This window comes from Micromys minutus (genome assembly GCF_963924665.1).
Source record: "Micromys minutus genome assembly, chromosome: 21".
In the NCBI taxonomy this organism is placed as follows: Eukaryota; Metazoa; Chordata; class Mammalia; order Rodentia; family Muridae; genus Micromys; species Micromys minutus.
In genome coordinates, this window is record NC_137956.1 from 4,687,379 (window position 1) to 4,705,368 (window position 17,990).

The 17,990-nt window shown below is 43.3% G+C and overlaps 1 protein-coding gene across 2 annotated transcripts in view; it reads right to left on the bottom strand.

Annotated features, from left to right (window-relative positions):
• Nucleotides 1–11,964: 11,964 nt before the first annotated feature.
• The window catches only part of LIPC (lipase C, hepatic type), a gene marked incomplete at both ends in the record, with an annotated part of 117,790 nt that continues 111,764 nt past the window's right edge, over nt 11,965–17,990 (bottom strand). For both annotated transcript variants that reach the window (XM_080934173.1, XM_080934172.1), the window contains 3 exons: nt 11,965–12,076; nt 15,324–15,542; nt 16,882–16,999. In XM_080934173.1, the coding sequence (XP_080790299.1) occupies nt 11,965–12,076; nt 15,324–15,542; nt 16,882–16,999 (449 nt within the window). The remainder of the gene's footprint in view (nt 12,077–15,323; nt 15,543–16,881; nt 17,000–17,990) is intronic.

Here is a 17,990-nt window from a genome sequence, read left to right on the forward strand (position 1 = left end):
TCACTGGACAGATTGTTTGAAAATTTAGTGAGAGATGGCTCAGCTGTTAAGATGGCTGCTCTTTCAAAGTTCCATTGTACCTCACAACCAGCTACAACTCCAGGACCAGGGGATCAGATGATGTCCTCTGCCTCTTCTGCCTCAGGCAAAACACTCATACACAGAAAAGAGAAAAGGTACCTTCTTTTAAAACAAGGCATTTAAAAATACTTATTTTAAATACTTTGTGTTCTTTGGCAGTTTTATACATACATATTTATATTCACCTACAGTTGCCAGGCCCCAATCCCAGCATGCACTCCATCCAGTTTCAAGTTTATATTCTTTTTAAATAACATACTGTGACCACTTTGTGCTGCCAGCATAAAGTAAGTAGTAACAATGTTAAGTAAGTAAGCTAACATTGGCTACCACACACACATACACATACTTACCATACACACACACACACACACACACACACACACACACACACACCACACTCTCCCCTATCACCCATCAACTGTTAACTCCTCAGCTAGAGATTGAGTCTCATTAATGCTTTCCATATCCGTGATAGAGTGATTGAGTGCCTGATGTTCAGGTGACCACAGCTGCAGAACCTTTAGTGCATAATGACCAGGTCAGATCCAGAAGACAGCATTTCACATACTCTTCCTCATTATTAGGACCCATGTCCTCCACACATGTGGCCCTTTTGTCCAGTGTCAGGCACAAATCTTCTCTTATTGTGTGTGTGTGGGGTGTGTGTGTGTGTGTGTGTGTATTATGGTATACTTGAAAGTTGGAGGGCAACTTTAAGGAGTCAGTTCTAGCCTTCTACCTTGTTGAGATGAGGTTTTTTTTTTTTTTTTTTTTTTTTGGTGTTTTTTTTTTGTTTTGGGTTTTTTTTTTTTGGTTATTGTTGTTGTTTTGTTTTTCTGCAGCTGAGCTTAGTTTTCCAAGCTTTCTCACTGGTCAGAGAGTGGAGAGTGAGGTGGAGTTGAGGGAGGATGCTTGAACCAGAAGGTTAAATGGTGTGTATAGTGATATGTTGGATATTAATAACTAACTTTTTCTGAGGAGAAGAGAGGCTCTTGATGTTGTTAGATGTGACCCTAGTCATTTGGAGTCTTCTCATTTTTTTTTAATGTTTATTGTTTGTTTCTGCTTGACACTCTTCATTTGTGAACAGCTGGGCAAGTAAACTAGCAAATGTCATGCTTGATTTTCTTTAAGATATTGGCCCAATAGTCTAGGAGATGTGAAAGGCTCTTTAGCTTTTAAACCATGACCTCAGTATCATGAATGCTATAAACTTGGGCTCAAGACATGGAACCTCCTGCCAGACAAAATGGTGTCTGCTGCCCCCATCTCCCCAGTCCTACCCATTTCAAGTCACGTACTGCAGCATTTGGCCAAACTCTTGAAAGAATGGCTTAGACTCAGAGGCTTTGACAAGTCCTGTTCACTCACTGACTACAGTTTGTACCTGCAGCCCCCCAGGTTGGCATGTGGGGTCAGATCAACTTAGGGACGTGGTCTTGGAAGAGGGTGCCGTTACTGGCTGAGCCATCTCAACAGCTCCTATAAAAGCATTTAGAGCAGAGCCGACAACCCCCAGATGCAGCTGATGAGTATGGGGATCGAGCCACGTGGCTTCCTACCATGAAGACAGTGAATCGAGTATGAAGGATGCTTCCAACATGGGGTGCAAGGGGTTAAAGTGTGAAGGATGGTAACAGCTGCTAATTGCAGCAGTAGCTACATTTATCTATGACAGAATTTGTAAGGAAGGAGCTGATGGGTCCTTGTGACCTTGTAAAGGCAAGTAAAGCTCTTGGTCTCTCATCTGTGAAATAAGTGTAATATTAACTGCCGTAAGGAAGTGTGCTGAAGAAAGAGAATATGTATAAGGCACCTTGCATGTGGGGGATACCCAAACACCAACCTGTATGTTGTATGAAAAACTGTTTATCGAGCTAAGAACACTCAAATTCCTGTTTTTAAATCCCTTCTCAGATAGCTACGTGCTTAAAGGATAGTAGATCCATGCATGTACTTAAAGAAGGTGAGTCCAAGTCTAGGAATGGTTATTTGTGTTAGGTCGATGTATTCATTTCATTTCCTGCTGCTGTAATGAAATGGCCTGGCCAAAACAACTTAAGAGTAAAGGGCTTTACTCTATTGAGGGGTGTGGTGCATCCTGGAGAGAAGCCAAAGCAGTAGGCGTGGGAAGTGACTGATCACACAGCACTCACAGCCAGAAAGCAGCTGCTCAATTCTCTTTGTCCCATTTTATATAGTCCAGGATCTTCTGCCCAGGGAATGGTTCCTTCCACAACCAAAATGGGTCTTCTCACACCAATTAATGTAAGAAATATAATGCCCTACACACATGCTCAGAAGTCCAAGAGTGATTCATGGGTCTTTTGTTTGTTTGTTTGTTTGTTTGCTTGCTTGCTTTTCTGGACCAGAAAGCATAATTTTGAGCTTTAGATTTTCAAGAGATGAATTGGATAAAACAATGATTGAGAAGAAATCCAGAAGAGCATGTGTATGACATAAGAGATGAAGGAAAGTTAGGAATTTCAGAGATAGAGGGACTTGCATCTGAGTTTTAGGGGCCATCAGTGGTGTATTGCTAAGCTACAAGAATGAGTCAAAAGCATACAGCACATTCCCTCAGAGAGGAGCAAGAGAAAGAGCTGTCCTGACCCTGCGCGCTATTTGTACAGGAACTGCAACATGGAAACTTGCTTTCAGGAAGGGAAAAAAGACAATGTAGAAATAGACCTGGGCAGACCTGCAGCCGGCCCCTCCACCTTCACTTCCTGGTTATTGTTGTTTGGTGATCTTGTTGTTGTTTGTTTTTGCTTTTGATAAAGTCTATCTATGTAACCTTATTTGGCCTGAGACCCACTCTGTAGACCAAACTGGTCTTGCACTCACAGAGATCCACCTGCCTCTGCTGTTAAAGTGCTGAGATTAAAGGCAGACACCACCATGCCTTGGGTGTTGCTTGTTTTCTAAGTCAGCACAATGCTGACCTCCAACTTACTGTGAAGTAGACCCTGTCTTTGAACTTCTAATCCTCATGCTCTACCTCTCAAGTGCTGGGATTGCAAGTGTGGAACCAGGGCTTTGTGCTTGCTAGGCAAGCCCTCTATCAACCAACCTACTTCTCCAACCTCTGTCTCACCTAAGTTTTACAGAAGGATCTAAGAATGTGTTCCCTTTCCTTTTACTTGGTAGTGGTTAATTAAATTCCATGTTTACAGAAGAGTTGGGAAGGTCCAAAAGAATATGAGCTCTCAGAAAAACATTAAAGCAAAAACAGAAAGAAGACTGAACCCAAATCAAGATGTATTTCAATACCTGCTATTCAGACAAGGCCTGCCACTCTTCGAAAGTCTTTCCCCTTCTCACTGTCTGCCTCAATAGCTCTTTGATAGTCTGGTACTAAAAGTAGTTAGCAGATCTCAGCAGATCTGGGAATGGGGGTGTGTGGGAAGAAAAGAGACATTCCAGTGTTCTCTCATGGAGAAAGGCCATACTGCTGGAGGGAGAGGAAAGCCGTCTTGAAGTATGGTGCAAGGAATGAAGCAGGGGAGGAACAGAATATTTCGGTGGGAGGAAGTATGTGCTTAGCTTTCGGAACTTGGTAAAAAAATATTTGGTTGTGAGCAACAGAAAGGGGGAAGTCGCTAAAAATCTATAAAAGAAGCCAAATGGAGGAGATGGAAAGGGAAGTTTGATCAATGTATGAAAATAAAGATAAGTGAAAAGAATAAGCAATTAGTAAAGGAAGCCAGTAAGATCATGAGGTCTCATTATTACACCAAGTATGAGTGGGCTAGATTTCCCCAGTAAAGTCAGAAGCTTTTTGTTGAGTAAAAAATTTAGTTACCTATAATGTATCTAGAAAAATATTTTTAAAGGTTTAAATTTTAAAAACTCATTTGAGGTGTGTGTGTGTGTGTGTGTGTGTGTGTGTGTGTGTGTGTGTGTGTGTGTGTGTGAAAAGTGAGGTCATGGCAAATTGCTGGAGTCAATTTTCTTCCATTGTGTGAATCCCAGGGATCAAACTCAAATCAGCAGCTTGGCAGCAAGTACCCTTACCTACAGAGCCATCTTGCACACTCTAAAATAAAGTTGTAACTTTAAAACATTGTTGGCAGCGAAGAAATAAAGACAGTAAAATATAATGAAAGTGGGGACAGTGCAATGGTAGAGTATGTGCCTGCTAAGTGTGAGGGCCCTAGGAGTGTGGGGTTAAAAATAGTATGAAATTCAGCATTATAAAGAAAAATTATGAATCAGAACCAAGTACAACAGAACTGCAGGTATAATTTAATAAAAATGGAGATTTTAAAACTTTTTCAGGGTTGGTTCTAATTTACAATCAACAAACTATTTATTTAGAAAGCCTGGCTTGGACCTCATGACCCTCTGCCTGTGTTCTGTCAGTCTACGCCAGCACACTCCACACTGCCACTGCGCTGGGGTTGAACCAGCCTTTGTTTATACTAGGTGAATGCTTTAAGCCACTCCAGTCTGTACTTGCATTAATTCTAAAGAGTGTCTCTAGGAATCGAAAGAAATGCCATCATCCTCAGTTTTTTCTTGATCACTGACTATTTATCTCTAAATCCTACAGAGTTTGCAGATTGACTCTAAACTTAATACTGAACAGAGCACTGTTTCTGCTGTTCACAGTCAGTGCCTATGCCCTTTCCAAGTACCTCAGAATTGTTTGAACTGCAGAGTTCTTGCTTTCTGCTTTTATGGTAACCTTCATTTTATTCATCATTATGGTCATATGTCTCTCTGGATCTCTCTTGCCTGAAGGTGCTTCACAACTATTTCAAAATAAATTCGATGTATAATATCAAAGCTAAGGTTGCATGAAAAAAACACAAAGCATATGGTTTTACATCCGCAACCCTTTCTTTAATTAAAAATGATTAAGGGCCACCGAGACTATGTAGTGGGTAGAGGCACTGCCAAGCCTGACAGCCCGAGTGTGGCCCACAGAACGCACTTGGTAGAGGAGAGAACCAGTTCTCAAAGTCTTCTGACTTCTTCATATGTCCCTGCACTCTGTCGCAAAAAACAAATAAATATAATTTTTTAAATTGTTGGGTGGGGTGGCTTAAGACAGAAATTCCACAGTTCAGGAGGCTGAAATAGACCAAGTATCTTGAATTCAAGGCTAGCTGGGGCTGTGCAGTGATACGCCGTATCAGGAAAGTAAAGACTCATAAAAGAAGGACATGAAACAAGGGGAAGCTAATGGGGCTGGAGAACGAGGAAGGGGAGGAAGAGGAAAAAGAACGGGAGACAAGGGTGTGCAAATGTGAATGCGTCATAGTGAAACCCTTTGGTGCAATTTATATGTGCTATCAAAAATTACCTTTCAGCATAGTGCCAAGACTAAAGCCTCAGTCCACGGCTGTAGAATCAATAGATAAAAATGTTGCCGCCCCTAAAGATGTGGGCTGACAGCATAAAAATATGAGGGTTGGCAAGATGGCTCAGTGGGTGAAGGTGCTTGCCACCAAGCCTAACAATCAGAGTCCTATCCCTAGAAGCCATATAAGGGAGAAGAAAAGCCATTCCTGAAAGATGTCCTCTGACCTGACACATGAGCTGTTGGTGTGATGCACAAATATAAATAAATAATTCATGAAAAGGAAATAAGTACAGAATTTAAACTATGATCTTAGTAAATGATATCCAGCAATGCACTGTAGCTGTGAGTCTCTATTCTAGGAATGCAAGTGCGGGCCAGCATTAGGAACTTTGTGAATGCAATTTATATTACGTTTTAAAATATTTACTCTTAGTATTATTCGTATGGGTGTTTTGCCTGGATGTATGTTTTTGTACCATAGGCGTACCCTGGACCGGCAGAGACCAGAGGTGTTACAGATAATTGTGAGCCAAACCTGGGACCTCTGGAAGAGCAGCTGGTGCTCTTAACCACTGGTCCAGCTCTCCCTCCGCTCTGTTTTTAAAATTTTATTTTAAAGTGTGTGTGTGCACACATGTGTGCTAAGTGACTGCAGGTGCTCATGAAGTCCAAAAGAGGGTGTACTGCTTTCTGAAGCTCAGTTAACAAGCAGTTCTGAGCCATGTGGCATGGCTGTTGGGAACTGAGCATAGATTATCTGCAGAAGCAGTGTGTACTCTTAACCCTGAGCCACTCTCTAGCCCTTGTATAATTAACAAAGAAGGTAAACGTACTAATAAGGGATTTCCTAAATTTTTGCAGCAGCAACTAATAAAAATAGAAGCACCTCTAAATACTATAAGGCTTATTTGCCAAAAACTCCAACAAAGCTGTAAATAAAAAGTGTACTGTGAGACAGTCAAATTGTAGTGAATCAAGCCTGAAACAGTAGTGCCCACTGTGGGTGTTACTATTTCATTGTCATCTGGAAGGTTCTGACAAACCCTGGGGACTGAGGAAATGGAATCAGCAGAATGTGTGGTTTCAGTAAGGACATGGTTATTCACCTAATTAAAAGAAAAAAGCAACCGGAATTGGCATGTGCCACATGATTTGATAAGATGGACAGATACAGAATAAATAAACTCAAAAGACATTTCATATAGGAACAACATGTCCCATGAAATAGAAATAGAGTCACTTCACTCACAACAATAACCAAGTACTTTTTTAAAAATGAAAGTTTAAGAAAAGAAAATGTAATATCTTGTTGAACATCAAGCAGTGTCTGAACAGATGCAAAACATACAGTGTTTCTGAGCAGGAACTCATATAAGAAAAGGTTAGTTCTATCTGTATCTCTACACTAATCTGAGGCCCAGTTAGAAAAGTAGTACAGATAAATCAGAGAGTTACCTAACATTCCCCATGAAAGGCTGTGAATATACCACAGTGTCTATATGCTAGTAAGGGTTTTGAATCCAGCCAGGCATGGTGGATTGTGCCTGTAACCCCAGCATGGGGCTGGGGGTGGGGCTGACATCAGGAGGATTACTGTGAGTTTGGGGCCTACCTGAGCTATACAGTAAGCTCCAGATCAGCCTGGTTACAGTGTAAGCCTCTGCTGACCAAAGCAAAAGGATTCAGAAATCATTTGTGTGGGTCCAGAACAGGAACATGGGTGCAGAAAGATAAATGTGCTTTTGGTTTATGATAAAAGTAAGATTGTAGCTCTGCATTGAAAAGCAAATTCACTTGCTTCATCTTCATCCAGATAGAAGAAAATAAAGTTTGGCACTCTATCCTGGTACCAAATACAAAAATACATTTCAGATGGATTAACGCCTGTAGGGAATGAAAAAAAAATCTCAGATAAATTTTTGTTAGGTATAAACTGTAATTCAGTAGAAATAGAAGTGTTAACCAATCCAGTAACCTATGTAATACAGAATTCTGGAGTTTAAAAAAAAAAAAGTCAGCTGCTGTTTAGCATATAATATAATTAAGACCAACAGTGAAGGGGCTGGAGAGATGGCTCAGCTGTTAGCTGCTGACAAGCACTTGTCCTCTGAAAGAGGATGGCTGTTTGACTCCCCGAACACATATTATATACAGCTCACAACTGCTGGTAACTCCAACAACAACAACAACAACAGACACACACACACACACACACACACACACACACACACGAGAGTAACAGAGACAGAAAAGGAGTCAGATACACAGAGAGAGACAGAGACATAAGGTAAAATGATTTTGGAAAATATTTACAAGGAAGCCAAAATACAAGGGAATAATGTATTTAACGCAATATAAAGTTCTTGTGGTCTAACAAGGAGGCCAGTTTTATGGAAGAATAGAAGTGAACAAGTGATACACACTGATAAACACAGGAAGCCCCTAAAACTCAGCAGGAGGCATGGAAATATACCAGTGTTCTTGTTCATACTTATTAGGTTGTAAAAATTCAAAGGAACCACAAGTTTATTTTTGCCTTGGAAGGAGGTAGTAAGTAGGAATGAGTTCTTAGACATGACTGGTGTAACTGCAAAGTGTTGAGGTATTTGGGAAAGTGGTATGGTAGTGTGTGTGTGTGTGTGTGTGTGTGTGTGTGTGTGTTTCAGAAGGGGTGGTGGACACCCTGTCTCTTTCTTTGCTACCCCACAGATGCATGAGGGCAATGAAGCGTTTGTGCTGCTTGTTATCAACCTGCCTCAAATGCACACCAAATGTGGGTTGTAGTGTTGCTCCATTCTCCTCGAAGTCCTCACAGCCCAGCTACAATAGTCCCAGAGTGCTATCTACCTGTTTCTCACAAGGAGAAGCACTGACAAGCTTTTGCCAGAATGGCAAGATGCCAGGGTGTCTCTCGCGGGCTTGTAAATCAGTGCTGTCTTTGGAGAGTGGCATTCGTAATCACTGCTCCAGCCAGTGTGTCTCGTGCAGTGAACAGATGTGGCTGCATGATTTGGTTTTCTTCTTTGACTTCCCTGCTCGAATGCACTTTTTAAAATGTGATGGTGGTGAATGTACCTCCCCCAGGGAACATAATCCACCACCAACACAATTGGCGCCCAAATTTGGACATGCTAAGAAGGAGTTTCAAATGCTTAGGTTAACTACTTGCCCTGTTGTGTGCCTGTGGAGTTCTCGGCCCAAAATGTTATGACGTATGTGTCGCTTCAAAATCCTCTTGCTAAAGATGAAGTAATTGCTAATTATATCGCCCATGAAATTTACATAAATGTCAGGAGACATGGTGCTGTAGTAGGAGTGTGTTTAATTCGGCTCCGTATTTCATTACTTGCTTTTACCCATCACGTGAAATGTGGTATTTATACACAGCATCCTCAAAGTGTCTATGCATGGTTTGTAGAAGGGCCGTCACCATGAAGATCTGCATCAGCTCTACCTAGAGATGAAGAAAAATACTGCTGGCTCTGGGGACACTATGGTTTCCTTCCTTCTTCCTGGGGTGGCTATAGCAGTTTGCTGCCTTTGCTTAGAATTCTCCCATGTGTATCCATGCCTGTCTATGGATGGAGGTTTGAATAATGGCCCTCCTAGACTCCAATTTGAATGCCTAGGGAGTGGAATTAGGAGGTGTGGCCTTGTTGGAGTGGGTGTGGCCTTGTTGGAGTGGGTGTGGCCTTATTGGAGGAAGTGTGTCACTGGGGGCAGGCTTTGAAATTTCAATTGCACGAGCCAGGCCCAGTGACTATCTGCACACTCTCCCTTCCTGCTGCCTGTAGAGGAGTAGAACTTTGAGCTATCTCTCCAGCCCCATGTCTGCCTGTAGAAGGCTATTCTTCCTGTCATGACTACAATGTACTAAACTTCTGAACTATGAGCCAGCCCTAATTAAATGTTTTTCTTTATAAGAGTTACTGTGGTCGTGGTGTCTCTTCACAGCAATGGAAATCCTAAGACACAGTGTCGTTCTATGTTTGTATCATACCGTATGCATTTACAGTGTCCCTGTGCGACACTCAGAAGTGTTGGATTTAGTGCTCAGTCCCAGTTGCTCTGCTGCCTCCCCAGGCCCAGCCTGACCACATTCTTTTTCAGGGCTGGGGTGAGGACTTTGATTCATGTTCACCACGGCATAGCATTCTCAGTAAAAGAAGGCTTCGTATCTGGAGATACATGAGATAATTCAAAGTGGATGAGTCACAGGCAGACAGTTTGTTGGGATTTTTTTTCTTCCCTGAGCTCTGGTGGGGAGCAGGTGAAGCATGAGCTGTGTGGAACCTCTGTGTGTCCCAGTCTGACGCACACAGCATGCTTCTCCTCTGAATTGTTCCGGACACTAATCCAACTGATAACCACGCCTCTCGCCTGCTTTTATCAAATGTTTTGGTGACGGAATTTGCTGCTTAAAACACAACTTATTTTTTGGGCAAATTGAGCTTTGATGTGGACAGACTCTGCTCTAGCTACTTCGGCATAGTCTCAGCTTAACTACTCATCTCTCAGTTTTAGAAACCAGGGAGCTCTGAGAGCAAGCAGCCTGCATATCTGTGCTCTGATAAGTGCACAGCCCCATGTTCTCAAATAGTGGAGAGCTGAGAGCCCAGGTCTCTTTATCCCTCCTAGGGCACTATCCAGCCTAGGAGAGCTGAGTTCTTAGAACCCACTTTCCAAACATAATAGCGAAAAAGAAAAACGCAGGTTTGGTTGGTTCATGGAGAAGGATGCTGAGGCCAATTACCTCTCAGAATAAGTCTTATTGAGGTAAAGAATCTGGTGTCCATTGAGCCCAAGATCATGTCCTGAGGGGAGAGGATTAGGAGGGATGGTACATCATACCAGAGGGAGCACGATGGTGCCTTGGAGGTGGAGGGGGCTGTATGCACTAGGCATTATGGGAAAGATCATCAGGAGAGACGGCTTCAAGTAAGAGATGGATGTTAATCCCCTTTTATTTCAAATTAAAAATATATATTTATTTTTAATGCATGTGTATGAATGTCTGTGTCTGTGTATATGTGCACGGAGTGCAGAGGCCACAGAGGCCAGAAGAACGCATCAGAGTTGCAAGTTACGATTACAAGTGGTTACAAGCTGCCCAATACGAGTCCAGGGAACTGAACTCAGGTCCTCTGCACTATGTGCTTATACCTAGAGTCTGCTGAATCCCTTATACCATTTTCTCATGGGGTGGGGAGCCTGCTCCTCACTCAAAGGCGTCAGAGTTGTATACACAGCAACGGAAGTAACATGAACAAGAGAGAGAGCAGAGGAGAAAAGGGGGCAGCCAGGGGCCTCGGGGAACTAACAGCTTTTCCTCCACCACTACATTATTGCCTTAAGTTTTAACACATGAGCTCTGGAGATGCAGGCATTTGGTCCATGGGAAACTGCAGTAGCTGAAGTTTGTTTGTTGCATTAGTGAAAGGAAAGAATTACATTTATTAGTTAGTTAAAAATTAAAATACCCACTGTCCAGCTTTCCCTGCTATTGCTAGTAGGCCAGTAGAGGCTGTCTGTGTCTGTCTCAGTGTGATAGATGTGTGATGTGTGTGATGTAACTCTTTTCTGTGATCTACATTTTTTTTCTTTTAGGGAGCTGTACTGTCTTGGCCCATGCGCAGCTATCTGTAAGCAGGGGTTAATTGGGATTTTGTTTTATCGAATGTCAATCGTGTACTAAAGAAATATGTTTCCTGCATGGTTCAAAAATTGGTCTGAAAAAAAACCAGCAAGGGATTGTGGAGAAATTGACTTAAATGTAAAAGACATTGTCAATTGGAATAACAAGTCCAAAATGGCTCTTACATTATTTGAACTTATTTGCATAGATTAACATCTAATCAGAGATCTAAGGGGGAATTTTTAGTGTACTGTTACTTGAAGATAATTACATAACAGTGTTTAAACTCAGTTTAAGCTGTTTTTTACAACATGTGTGTGTATATGTGTGTATGTGTGTGTATATATGTGTATGTGTGTGTGTATATGTGTGTATGTGTATGTATATGTATGTATGTGTGTGTATGTGTGTGTAGATGTGTGTATGTGTGTGTATGTGTGTATGTGTGTGTATGTATGTGTATGTGTGTGTATATATGTATGTATATGTGTGTATGTGTGTGTATGCATGTGTATGTGTGTGTATATGTGTGTATGTGTGTGTATGTGTGTATGTGTGTGTATGTGTATGTATGTGTGTATGTGTGTGTATGTGTGTATATGTGTGTATGTGTGTGTATGTGTGTGTATGTGTGTAAATGTGTGTGTGTGTATATGTGTGTATGTATGTATGTATGTGTCCATCTGAACACATAAGTCTGTTCCTTCTGCCATGTTGGCCCCAGGGACAGAAAAAGTGGCAAGGATCTTTACCTGCTGAGCCATCTCACACCATTTAGTTTGAAAGCTTAATTTATAACAACAAAACACACCTTCCTTTACATGTAAGCTTTATTTAAATGTATGCATGATCCTTTGTGTAATTTGGCTCCTGAATAAGGCAACCATTACAGATAAAAAATAGGTTTACTTATTTTTTGCATGGGTCTCGTGACTCATCTGTTCTTTTTCTTCAGTCTTTTCGACTTCGCTTCACATTTCACAAAGACTTTCTCCTGGGTCGGGTAAAGCTGGAGATCATCCACATTTTCAGGGCAAAATGTCATTCTGAATAGAAACAAACAAACAAACAAACACGCTGTGATTGATGTTTCAGATGGGGCTTATTGATGTGTTTCATCTTTATCAGATACTAATCCGATGGTATAATGCATGTGATATGTTTTTTACATTAGATTCTTAGGTTTGAATATATTTTTATAACTTCAGAGGAAAAATAAAACTTGAGTCAGTGAAAGCAATCCTCAGAAGGCTCTGCACTGAAACCCCCAGGGCTGGCTTCCTTTGTGTTTTCTAGTAACAGTTTTTCAAAGACTTGAGGGTCATGGTTGTTTCTCTCCTTACAGTTCCCCTACTCCAGGACAGACATTTACAGCTCCTCACCTTTCTGTGCAGGCTTAGCTCCCCAGGGTTCAGCCTTGCTAATTCGGCCTGCAGCCCTGCCTTCCTCCCTGTTGGTGCTGACACTGGCCCCCTTAGGGTGTTTGTTTAGGAAACCACCTGGTTGCTTTGATCATTATTTTGGCCTGAGTGCTGTTTTACACTAACTTCAAATCTAACTGTCCTGTTATCTATCCATCTATCTATCCATCCATCCATCCATCCATCCATCCATCCATCCACCCACCCACCCATCTATCTATCATCTATCTATCTATCTATCTATCTATCTATCTATCTATCTATCTATCTACCTATCTATCTATCTATCATCTATCTATCATCTATCATCTATCTATCTATCTACCTATCTATCATCTATCTATCTATCTATCATCTATCTATCTATCATCTATCATCTATCTATCTATCTATCTATCTATCTATCTATCTATCTATCATCTAGCCTTCTCTCTATTCGTCTGCTTATCTATTCATACAGGTGGTGAGCTATGAAGTAGGACTGGCCAACACAGGCGTTTGACTGAACCTGCTTGTCATGGTGTTTAGCTCACTGTCTGTCTCTTGGGAGTGCCCGTGGCCCCTCAAAGCCTGCTGCAGTCCAGTTCAGGTCTATGGTGTTCCTGGGCTGTACAATGATAGGATCTTGGCATTTAAAGACCACAACCTGCACCAACAGCAGCTGGGAGCTTGTTAGGAATGAGGAATCTGCTAAGGCAGGACCTGCATTCTGACAAGTTTGTGGGCTCGTTCTAATTGGAAAATGTGGATGGAGCGCACCATTAGCAAATTATCTCGCTTTTCTAAGGGTGTCCTGGAGTCTATGCTGAGAGCTGCAGTTCAAGCGTTTAGGGCTACCCCCCGAACCCCCCCCCCCCCCCGCAGTGGCATGTGGTACTGTGTAGACATATAGAAGTATTTACAACTTGGAAGACTACAGAGGCTGTAACTCATGGGTTCCTACCCTCCGTTATTGTGTGTGTGTGTGTGTACTGTGTTTTTATATGTGTGCACATAGGTGTGTGCACATGTGTGGAGGCCAGAGGGGTTCTTTGTGCTTGTCAGGCAAGCATGACATTGACTCGGCCGTCTCTCAAGCCTCTTCTACCCCATTTAAGCATGCATCCTACAACCCAGAGGAAGAGACTGATATGCCTTTATTACTAATACTCAGTATTGCAATTCTGCTAAACTGGGTCAAAGAAAAACCAGACTGCTTAAAACAGTATACCAGCAAGAAAGGGGCAATGAGTCTGACCCAAGCAAGGCAGACTTAGGCTTAGACGCTCACTAGCTATGGAACTTCTGCAAGCCCTAGACTCCTGATCCAAGCATCCAAACTATCCCTGTCAGGTCATGTGAGATTAATGCTAAGATCACTCTTTTCCTCGTCCTCTGTACTTTGAGAGCTCACTACGCCTTTTTCCTCTCCTCCTTCCTTCTTCAGTACTATACAGTGTGCATCAGTGTAGACAGCAGTGTGGCATTTAATGTCACTGGGCAGGGCAAGCCAGACAGACTAACACACTGAACAGCTACTATGTGAGCAATTATCTCTTGCTGGGAGGCTGTGGAGAGTGCTTAGGAGGACTGTGGACCCAAAGGGCGCTGGAAGTCTCGAAAGAATAGCTAAGGGTGTGAGGAGAAATAGCTTAATTTTCTCAGAGTGATCATGTGGAAGTCATTGGACAGCTGTGGAGCTTGCATTCAGGAACCGCTGTGGTTTTGCATGCAGGGAGATAAAATCTCAGAGTGAAGTTGCATAAGGGACCAAGGCATAAGTCTGCCAAGGGCCGGCTTTTGGCAGTGGAAACTGAGGCAGAGGGAGGCATGCAGTTCAGAGGTGAGTAGCCTACTGTTTGCTATCTCTGCTTGAACAGAGGGCCGATCTAGGAAAGGTCATTTAGAAGCACAGACATTTCCTGCCATGGAGAATTCAAAGCTATAGGAAAGCATGGTTGCCATGGCAAAGCATGTTGAACATCCCTCTGCTCTGCTAAGTCTGTAAACACCACTGGACCACACTTCCTTTTCTACTCCCATCCCAAATCCCTCTTTCTCCCAGGAACTTTGGGACCAGGAGAGATGACACAGAGTGGCATGTCTTAGGGGATCACACTGTTCTTATCAAGCTTCCTCGGGTTCTCCTAGGTCTCTTTCAAGATACTGGATCAGATGCTCTGCATGTGGGTCCAAGAACTCTGCATTTTAATAAATTTCCCAGTGGCTCTTTGGCACCTAAGGCAAGGAGTAGGGGATGACAAGAAAGACAGAGAGGGAGAGAGAGAGGGAAAGGGAGAGGGAGAGGGGGAGAGAGAGGGAGGGAGGGAGGGAGGGAGGGAGAGAGAGAGAGAGAGAGAGAGAGAGAGAGAGAGAGAGAGAGAATGACAGAGACAACAAGAAACAAACACAGAGAGAAATAGGAAAAGAGAAACAGACACAATACACAAAAAAGAGACACACAGAGATAGACAGTGAGAGACAGAGCAAAACAGACATAGAGAGAAACATTGCACACACAGAGAAAAAGATACACAGATCACGAGAGAGGGATGGGAAAAGAGAGGGAGGTAAGGAGGAGAGGTCTGGAGATTGCAGTCACTCGGGCCCTTCTCTGGCTTAACAACAAAGCCGAATGCATAGCTCTCAGTAGTCTATCCTCAGTGCCCTGTGTGCACCCTGGGCTTTGTGAAGCCGCAGACTTCAGAGGAAGTAGCTGGTGACAGCCACAGCTGGGAAGAAGCTGGCTAAGCAGTCGGAAGGTCTTACTGTTCATCTTGTCTCCCACCCATCACCAGGGTGTCCTGGTCCCCATTCCCTGTGACTGGGGGGAGGTTGAGTTGGGAAGCCGCTTAGAACCCATAGGCACAGATCGAGAAGCGGTTGCTGTCACCTTTGCTGCGTCTCGCCAGCTTTGACCCAGATGGTCTTCAGAATGAGGCCTGAATAGTTAGGTTCTACGCCCCACAGCATGATAGTCTGCACCGTGTTCCAGACATTGGCCCACACTGCGCTGTTTTCCCACTTGAACTTGATGACCACCAACTCGCCGATGTCTTTGTCCAGTGTGATAAGTAAGGAATAGGTTTTATCGCTGACAATTCCTTCGCCCCTTGAAAATACGAAGAAAACTGGTTAACTGAGTCTATCTGTAGCACCCAAGTGTACACAGGGCACCTAAGTGACTTTGGTGGGATTCATTGCATTTCCCAAACCAATGTTCAATAAATAATATTAGTAGCAGGTATGACAGGCTGAAAAGGGTTTCCTTAAGTAAACCAGGAAACCATACTGTTTTCTGTATTATCACATCAAAAAGGTTCTGAAATGTGCTGCTGTTGTGAATGGAGTTCACATCTTTTGTCTTGGTGGGGTTGAGTGATGGATCGGGACACAGGTTTTTCCTGAAAAGGGGCCCTCTCAGTATAAATAGAACAACCCATTATCAGGACAGAAGACAAATAGAGGAAAAGATTCATTGACTCTCACAAGACTGGCGCGCTACTATGAGGTACTGTTACTGTTTTGCTTACTGCTCTCCAAGACTATACAGTAACCCTTCACTGAGACACAGGCCAGCTCGATGGTGCCCCTTCTACAATCCAGAACAGCCTCTCTGAGTAGATGATTGACAGTACAGAGGTAACACTTCCTCTGGGTGAGGCAAGTGGAATGGAGAGTTTGGCTCATCTCTGCTCCTTCTGCAAAGCGTATTAAAGATGGCGTGGATGTTTACACAGCTGCTGGGCTGTGAGCGCCCACCCTAAGGGTAAGTCCCTTGGCATACCTTCCCAGCAGAGCTCTGCAATAGTAAATATTAAGTTGGGGACAATCTTTAGGTAGCTAAGAGCTGGCCCTAAAAGGAATGTTCAGCTCATGCCCCCTGAGGGGGTCTATGGAGAGGGTTGAGATGCCAGAAAAGGTCATTTTCTGGTTGGGAAAGCTGGGGCATGGGGTGGTCTCGGAGTGAGGCATTTGTGGGGCTGCTGGTGTGAGCAGGTATGTCACAGGGCAGGGGTCAGATTGGGCTGGCTCTCCTGGCCGACTGAGCTTGCACACTTCCGACGAGGGAAATAATGACAGTTTCGTTTCTAGGCACGATTTCCTGAACTCACTGGAAAGGTGTTCAGGAGTCTTTGTGAGGACCCCTGCCCCTCCCTCACACTTTCTCTCAACCCTTGTCTGCTTTGTACAGAGTGAAACCACCTCTGACTTCTCTTTGCTCACCGAGAGATAGATAGCCCCACCATGTTCACAGATGGTGCTCAGAGTTCCTTCCCTGAGCTGGGTTAGCCTGAAATGTAATGTGAGACAGGATTGGGTAGGTGTCCCATTGGCCAGCATGACCCATGGGGCAGCTATGGTGGGACGAGCCCAATGAAAAGTGGAGTCTGGCGTCCGTAAGAGAAACAAGTATGCCATGGCCTGAGATGCACCACACTGGCACTTACAGGGTGATGGGGATTTTCTTTATTTCTTCTTTTGTCCCCAGAAGCGACATGGTAAAAGTAGGCTCCACTGGCTTCTCAATTTGATTGATGAACTGGACCTTGAACTGGTAATGATAAACTAGAGGTAGAGGAAGGAAGAGAGGGGCCAAATGGTGAGGAGAAAAAATAAAATAGATAGAACCCTTTTTCCCCTTCTTCTTTTGAGGCAGGGTCTCATGTAGACCAGGCTGGCCTTGAAGTGCCAATGTTGCTGAGGATGACCTTGAACTTCTGATCCTTCTGCTCCACCACCCCTGGCTTATTCAGTGCTAGGGAGCAAACCCAGGACTTTGTACATGCCAAGCAAGCTCTCTACCAACTGGGTGCATGTTTTAAATGAAGCAGGATCTTGTCTAACCTGGGTTGGACTCAGACTCACCATCTTCCTGCCTCAGTTCCAGAGCACTGGTGTTATGCGCTCCCCTGATCAGCTGTTTATATAGGGATTACAAATTTAAACTTCTATACTTTTTTAAATTTAAAAATGCAGAAGAAAAAGTTTAAATGGCTAGGCACCAAAATGTTAACACTTTTTTTTCCCACGTAGAGAAGTGGACTGTGGGTGATTAGTCTTTTCCTTTCTCTACATAGCCTGACTATGACGCCGGACTCTCTGTGTGGAGTAGTAATGGTGGTGGCTGGGGATAGCTCTCTGAGAGACCTAATGTGTGGGAGGCCTTGGTTTTATCTCCAACACTACAAAAACCAAAAGAAATAAATACTGTTTGTCAAAGGTTAGTGGGATTGGGGACTAGGAAGATGGCTCAGCCTCACAATTCTCCACATAAGAAGAAAGGGGTAGTGAACTTGTTTGTAATACACACACACACACACACACACACACACACACACACACACACACACACACACATGGTGGCATACAGGAAAATAGATCTGAACTGTGATTCTGACTGGCTTCTCGGTTGTACATATGTTGGAATCTTTCATACACTGGACCATGGTCCCCTTTAGCAAATCAAAGGAGATGAACTTTTTAGAGACTGGGTAATGGGGCCATTTCCCATTGTTGTGCCCTCTGGCCCTAATGACTGCATACCCATGTTCTAGAC